This window comes from Limulus polyphemus, unplaced genomic scaffold (assembly GCF_000517525.1).
Source record: "Limulus polyphemus unplaced genomic scaffold, Limulus_polyphemus-2.1.2 Scaffold1438, whole genome shotgun sequence".
Classification (NCBI taxonomy): domain Eukaryota; kingdom Metazoa; phylum Arthropoda; class Merostomata; order Xiphosura; family Limulidae; genus Limulus; species Limulus polyphemus.
This window is the reverse complement of record NW_013667048.1, coordinates 224,235-232,541: the sequence shown is the minus strand read 5'-3', so window position 1 is coordinate 232,541 and position 8,307 is coordinate 224,235. Positions and strand designations below refer to the sequence as shown.

At 29.9% G+C, this 8,307-nt stretch overlaps 1 protein-coding gene across 1 annotated transcript in view; it reads right to left on the bottom strand.

Annotated features, from left to right (window-relative positions):
- Positions 1-8,307, bottom strand: part of LOC106463563 (neurobeachin-like) — a 75,920-nt gene that overhangs the window by 7,379 nt on the left and 60,234 nt on the right. Inside the window, exons 39-46 of the mRNA XM_022391103.1 lie at positions 7,861-7,980; positions 6,951-7,103; positions 5,463-5,535; positions 3,768-3,862; positions 3,162-3,251; positions 1,990-2,167; positions 1,334-1,417; positions 191-364 (exon numbers count right to left, since the gene is read on the bottom strand). Coding sequence (XP_022246811.1) covers positions 191-364; positions 1,334-1,417; positions 1,990-2,167; positions 3,162-3,251; positions 3,768-3,862; positions 5,463-5,535; positions 6,951-7,103; positions 7,861-7,980 — 967 coding nt within the window. The remainder of the gene's footprint in view (positions 1-190; positions 365-1,333; positions 1,418-1,989; positions 2,168-3,161; positions 3,252-3,767; positions 3,863-5,462; positions 5,536-6,950; positions 7,104-7,860; positions 7,981-8,307) is intronic.

Below are 8,307 nucleotides of genomic sequence, written 5' to 3'. Positions count from 1 at the left end.
AAATTGTCATACCCAGCAGTTCTATTTTACAATGACTCCTACATCCTGGTTAATCATAAAATTTGATGGAAGATTCAGTTAACTATCTCTAGAAAATAGTGTAAAAATATATTCCTGTTACCAAGTCTCTTTTAATATTAAAAAAATCTCTTGGAAATAGTGATATTATTAGCATTCTTTAATAATTTACAACAACTCCAAAATATACCTGTTTCTGTAGAAAAGACTCTAAAGCTGTTATCCCAGAAACCACAGGCTAATAAAAACTGACTGTCCACTGTGGTCACAAAACTATTATATCTCATCTGAACATGTTCACTGAAGTTGTCCCCTAGATGTCTCCTGCATCCAGCCGTGTTGGTGACTAAAATACAACACAGAACCTCCATAAATGTAACTCAATGAAATATATATGCTACCATATACGTGTGGTACTAAACATGATTCTCACCTAACAAAGGATTCGTTAACAATGAAGGTAATGTTACTACCTGGTAATAAACATGATTCTCACCTAACAAAGGATTCGTTAACAATGAAGGTAATGTTACTACCTGGTACAAAACATGATTCTCACTTAACAAAGGATTCACCAACAATGAAGGTAATGTTAATAACTGGTACTAAACATGATTCTCATTTAACAAAGGATTCACCAACAATGAAGGTAATGTTACTAACTGGTACTAAACATGATTCTCACCTAACAAAGGATTCGTTAACAATGAATGTAATGTTACTAACTGGTACTAAACATGATTCTCACCTAACAAAGGATCCATTAACAATGAAGGTAATGTTACTAACTGGTACTAAACATGATTCTAACCTAACAAAGGATTCGTTAACAATGAATGTAATGTTACTACCTGGTACAAAACATGATTCTCACCTAACAAAGGATCCATTAACAATGAAGGTAATGTTACTACCTGGTACAAAACATGATTCTCACTTAACAAAGGATTCGTTAACAATGAAGGTAATGTTACTACCTGGTACAAAACATGATTCTCACTTAACAAAGGATTCACCAACAATGAAGGTAATGTTACTACCTGGTACTAAACATGATTCTCACCTAACAAAGGATCCATTAACAATGAAGGTAATGTTACTACCTGGTACAAAACATGATTCTCACCTAACAAAGGATTCGTTAACAATGAATGTAATGTTACTACCTGGTACAAAACATGATTCTCACCTAACAAAGGATTCGTTAACAATGAATGTAATGTTACTACCTGGTACAAAACATGATTCTCACCTAACAAAGGATCCATTAACAATGAAGGTAATGTTACTACCTGGTACAAAATATGATTCTCACCTAACAAAGGATCCATTAACAATGGGTAAGGTGGTTGTTGTGTAGTCTGGGGTGTGTCTGCATAATGCGTGGAGTGCAAAGACCCTAGAAAAATAAAATAAAAAATAGTTACAGAATTGAAGAAAAACAAGACAATTGTATGTTTCACAAATACATCATTTATTACGACCATGGTACTGATAGCGAAACCATGGTTTTGCCAGTAAAGGCATCATCAGGTACTGATGGCGAAACCATAGATGTAAAAAAATGGTGTATTTGTGAAATGTACAATTGTCTTGTTTTTCCTCAATTCTGTAATTATGTAGTTTCACCAAGTATCGACAGTTTCAAGTGTCAATTATAAAAAATAATTCTTACATCAGAATAAAACCATATTTTGCTTTCAACAAACACATTTAAAGATACCTAAATAAATAACACATCTGTCAGAGCAAAACAACATATTGTATAAATTTAAAAGATACCATCTTTATCTTGAACTATTAAAATTTCTAACCTGGATATAGTTCAAACAATTATAAAAATCTCTCCACTTTCCACAAAGTTACAAATGGGGTTAGTTGTTTATCTACAGGCCTTCTTGACTTGTAATTCATTAGAAAAATCTGGAAATAGCCAAATCTAAGATTCATTAAATACAAACAAATGTATACCTTGGAAATTAGGGTTCCAGCGATTCACAGCAAAGTTCTGGTTACATGTAACAGTGATGACAGATGGCTGAGGTAGCTGTGGGTATGTGTTTGTGGAAATATGACACACAGGGGAATTTGAAAGGAACTTCAGCACCATGCAAACTTCTTCTGTGATAGGAGAAAGTACTAAGGGTCGCTAAGAAATTGAAAAATAAATCAAATCACTTCTTAAATACAACAAAGAGTTACTAAACACTCCTTAAATAAAACAAAGAGTTACTAAACTCTTCTTAAAAAAAATACAGTTACTAAACTCTTCTTAAAAAAATACAGTTACTAAACACATCTAAATAAAACAGAGTTATAAAACTCTCTTTAAAAAAACAGTTACTAAACACTTCTTAAAAAATACGATAAAGTGTAGACTATAATAATATTTCCAATATGTAGTGTTAACAGTAAACTATATTCAAGATAAAGTGTAGACTATAATAATATTTCCAATATATAGTGTCAACAATAATCTAGATTCAAGATAAAGTGTAGACTATAATAATATTTCCAATATGTAGTGTCAACAGTAAACTATATTCAAGATAAAGTGTACACTGTAATAATATTTCCAATATATAGTGTCAACAATAATCTAGATTCAATATAAATTGAATCTAGATTATTGTTGACACTATATATTGGAAATATTATTACAGTCTACACTTTATCTTGAATCTAGATTATTGTTGACACTACATATTGGAAATATTATTATAGTCTACACTTTATCTTGAATCTAGATTATTGTTGACACTATATATTGGAAATATTATTACAGTCTACATTTTATCTTGAATCTAGTTTATTGTTGACACTATATATTGGAAATATTATTACAGTCTACATTTTATCTTGAATCTAGTTTACTGTTAACACTACATATTGGAAATATTATTACAGTCTACATTTTATCTTGAATCTAGATTATTGTTGACACTACATATTGGAAATATTATTAAAGCCTACACTTTATCTTGAATCTAGATTACTGTTGACACTACATATTGGAAATATTATTACAGTCTACACTTTATCTTGAATATACTTTACTGTTGACACTATATATTGGAAATATTATTAAAGTCTACACTTTATCTTGAATCTAGGTTATTGTTGATACAATGGAATCAACTCACCAAATGAACTGGTGATGAACGAGGTGGGTGTGGTTCTTGTAGCAACTGTGGGGGTATCTGGCCAAGCATACGAACCTGGTTTTCCAGGGCCTGTGAGAGAAAAATAGAATTAATTAACCATCTACATTTAGCTCTAAGTTATCAGGATCTATATATATATAAAGTAGGTTATGAACCTTCAGACTCTCTTTGTGTAGTAACTCCTTTACAACACAATCATTTCTGTCAAGATTCAAGATTTGTTTGAAAACCATTACAAAGTATACTAAATATTTCAATATCACTGTTATCCTTTGTATAACGTTCACTGATATCCAATACAGAAATAGAATATACTAAATATTTCTATACCACTGTTATCCTTTGTATAACGTTCACTGATATCCAATACAGAAATAGAATATACTAAATATTTCAATATCACTGTTATCCTGTGTATAACGTTCACTGATAGTCAACATTGAAACAGAGTATACTAATTATTTTAAAAACTATTTAATGAAAAGTTAATTTAGAAAAACAACAACAAGAAGAAAACAAAGATATTACAAAATTAAGTTTTAGTACAGAATGTATATTCACGAAATATTTAATTTTAGTTGTAACCTCTCTCATGGCCAAGTCCTTAATGTTTTCCCAATCAACTGTTCCTTCATAAGTTGTGTAGTAAAAAACGTTTGTTGCTCGTACAGCTTCAGGTCCTAACAAACATGGTGAAACAAGTAAGTAAAATAAGTATTTCCTTTAAACGTACACTCTCAATACAGTCTTATTAAAACTAATATTAATAATGAATCTTCATTAATGTTACATGTTAACAACAAGTATTACTAAAACCAATGTTAATACTGAATCTTCATTAATGTTACATGTTAACAACAAATATTACTAAAACCAATGATAATAATGAATCTTCATTAATGTTACATGTTAACAATAAATATTACTAAAACCAATGTTAATACTGAATCTTCATTAATGTTACATGTTAACAACAACTATTACTAAAACCAATGTTAATAATGAATCTTCATTAATGTTACATGTTAACAACAAGTATTACTAAAACCAATGTTAATAATGAATCTTCATTAATGTTACATGTTAACAACAGAATATTACTACAACTAATGTTAATAATGAATCTTCATTAATGTTACATGTTAACAACAAAATATTACTCAAGCCAACGTTAATACTGAATCTTCATTAATGTTACATGTTAACAACAAAATATTACTACAACTAATGATAATAATGAATCTTCATTAATGTTACATGTTAACAAAATATTACTCAAGCCAACGTTAATACTGAATCTTCATTAATGTTACATGTTAACAAGTATTACTAAAACCAATGTTAATAATGAATCTTCATTAATGTTACATGTTAACAACAAAATATTACTACAACTAATGATAATAATGAATCTTCATTAATGTTACATGTTAACAACAAAATATTACTAAAACCAATGTTAATAATGAATGTTATGTGTTAGGAACAATATTTTACTAAAATGAATATTTCTAATGAATGTTACATGTTAACAGCATCATGTTACTGAAATCATTATCTATTATAATAATACTTAGTTTTTGTGATCCTGTGTGCACTTTACTCTCTAAATGCACATGTGCACTTCATTTCAACAGATGTAAACAAAAGGCAGATCTAAATATACTTTAGTAGACATTTTGTACTAGAACATATTAAAAGCTTTTCAAAGTTTTTAAAAAATGTCTAACATTAAGTCATAGTATAACATTATAAGTTTATTTATTGATTGTATAAAGTATAGTTAAGTTTAGCCCTAAATAAACTAAAGCAAAAAACAGACTCAAGTTACAGTGTTAATTTATCTCAATATCGATTTATAAGCCATACTTAATAAAGGCTTAACTAATGTTAGGCCTAGAACAAGTAAACTTGTAGATTTCAATGTATGTGATTAGAATTCTTTCGTATATTTCTAGAAATTCTATGTTTAAAGAAGTACTGTTGCAATACAGATACTAATTTGATAGCAAATGTTTGCGAGTCTGCTAGTCACTAAAGAATATTTACTAATGCTACATGTTAACAACAACAACATCCTACCAGAGTTAATAACAATAATGAATCTTCATGCAAACAATGTCTTTCTAATATCTGGCACACACCACTAGAATTAAAACAAATTCAATTTTAAAGCATGACTAAGAAATAAATATTTTGCCGAAACATTGTTTCCTGAAATCAAGATGATGACCAGTGAGAAAACAAATTCACATTCTCCCCACTTCTTACATGACTGACCTCTCTGTTTGTAACCAAAGATCAAATCTATCCACTGATGAAGTTGACAGGAGACAAATTCAGACTCCAAAGCCTGCAAATAAACAAATACATGGTCATTTTACCAAGCAACAAGAGTTTACACCAAGTAAATGTTCAGTTACAAATCAATAAATATTACACCAAATTAACATTTGGTTACCAAGAAAGAAACATTCACAAAAAAATTAACAGTGTTCAATTACCAAAGAAGAAATGTTCACACCAAAGTAAGTGTTCGATTACCATCAAGACTAACTGAGTTACCATCAAAAAGTGTTCACACTAAAGTAAGTGTCTGATTACCATCAAAAAAGTGTCCATACTAAAGTAAGTGTTCAGTTACTATTAAGAAGTGTTTGCACAAAAGTAAGTGTTCAGTTTCTATCAAGAAGTCTTCACATCAAAGTAAGTGTTCATTTACCATCAAGTGTTAATTTGTTAGTTCACACCAAACTAACAGTGTTCAATTACCAAACAAGAAAGGTTCGCACCAAATTAACAGTGTTAAGTTATTAAGCAAGAAATATTCACACCAAACTTGCATTACTATCTGCTTTCTTAAATATCAAGCATGCTATTGTGTTTTTAATAAGGAGTTGTATTTTGGCTTGGTTGTAGTTAAGCACAGAGCTATACAATTGACTTTCTGTGTTCTTTCCAGGCCCATTAACCTGGTTATGCTGTAAAGCCCGCAAAGCATCTTTAGGCTATATCTTCATTTAATGATAAAAACCATAGTTTTTGGCTTTTCTTTATATATAGATGCTTGATACATTAAGAATGACTGAAATAATAATTTGAGTAATAATTAATAAGTATTTGTTACTTTTTAGATTTAATAGATATTTGTTGTTACTTTATCAACATTTTTACGCTTATACTGTGAGGTAAAAATGGCTGCTGCTATAATTTTGTCTGGTTTATGAGCTCGTTGCTGTCCTAATTTAGGATCTTCTTTTTAATAAATTCTTGAGAATGTTAAAAAAGAGAGAGAGAAAGGGGGCCCGGCGAGGATGTTTGCCCCAGGGCCCGTGCTGGCTCTCAGTGTTTCTGGTTCTGTCCACCATAAACAAGTGGTTGTATGATATATTCACACATCAAACTTATTACATAACATTAGTATGTATCAAAACAAATTATTTGGAATAATTCATAAATTTTTCATGACCTGTGAGACTTGCTTCTAAAGATGACTATGAGATTATTATACACAGCTTTTGCACAAAACAGTAACATTTACAATACTCAAGACCCATACAAGAACAATAAATATAAGGATTTCACTCAAAGCAAGGAGACTTCAGCAATTTTAATCTTAGAATAAACCTTCACTCATAGTGGTGCTACTGTTTAAAAATTGTTTCAAAAAATCTTGTTGCTTCTACAAATAACTGTACGTTTCTAAAAAAAATTAGATTATTAACAATACATTATTAACATAGAAACATTGTAGACAACATTAAATACCATTCTGTTGATCCTGACAAACTCTTCTGGAGAGGCAGCCCATGGTGGCAACTGGACACAGCCAGCTGGAGTTCCATTGTCCAGTTTCCCTAACTGATATCCATTCTTGTTGACAAACAGTTCAGGTAAGTAGAAGAATTCAGGAATTAACTCCTAAACAAAAACATTAGAATCAGGCTATTTAGTGTTAATTTTGTAAGGTTTTTTGATGATTGTTCGTGTTCATGACATTCTAGTTAAATATATGAAATAAATCAAAATTACCTTTTTATTTTAAAATGTCTGCATATGTTAACAGATGGTTACAAACTACTTATTCTTATGGAAAAAGCTAACAAGGTTCATTTATTTTAATTGCTTTACAGCTCCACTTAGACTCAGAATACACTGAAAGCCATTTATCGCAGCCAGATTACTTTATGTAAATAAACAATCAAGTTACGAGCACAGCATGTCATGGCTGACTTAAAATCATGTCTGCCAATGTGTGTGTCACGATATTGAGTATCATGAATATTTTTTTAATTTAATTTTTTCAACCACATTTTCTTATCTAATCTAATAATTTTCTAATGTTCACAAGAAAGTAAACAACTACAATACAGACTGACGTAATGAATTTGTACAAACCAAAGACACAAGTGCAGTTGTTATAACAAGAATTACTATTTTAAAGAAAAGATCTTTTACTCGCTATTGTTCAGGAAACCATCTTTTATCCTTAGTTTTGATAATAATTTCATTATATGCAAAAGAAAAATGCTTTATAATGTTGACCATTTTAAAATGAATAACAAATTTTGAATAAAGAAAACAAGCACTGGATTTTAACAATCAAAAAAAACCTGCTTGTAATATAGATTTTTGTTTTACACACTAACACATGGTATGAAACAGAAAGGCATTTAACCTTGATATCAGATGTGTCTCGCTGGCAGTTCTTCCAAGACAAGGCTATTGATGAAAACATTTGACTGGGACGTTCGAATTTTCCACCATGTTGAGCAAGATAGATTGTAGTGAAAGGTTCCTAAGCACAAATTAGTGTTTTCTTTCAGTAAAAACACAAAAAGATTAAGCAAGACATTATTACTTTTAATCAGTGTTCCAATGATTTACTGCTGCAAAAAACTTATCTAAAACAGTCAGTTTTAAAATCAAGGGCAGTGAACATCTTTAGCAAAAAAACTTTAAAACTCCCTTCAATCATTGACTTAAATTGTCTATAGAGAATAAATTTATTCTGTTAAAACTATTAATTTTGCAAGTAATTAATATTTAGTGACACATTAGAGCTTTAAGTAATGTTCAGTGACAAAGGATCTCTAAGTAACGTTCAGTGACAAGGGATCTCTAT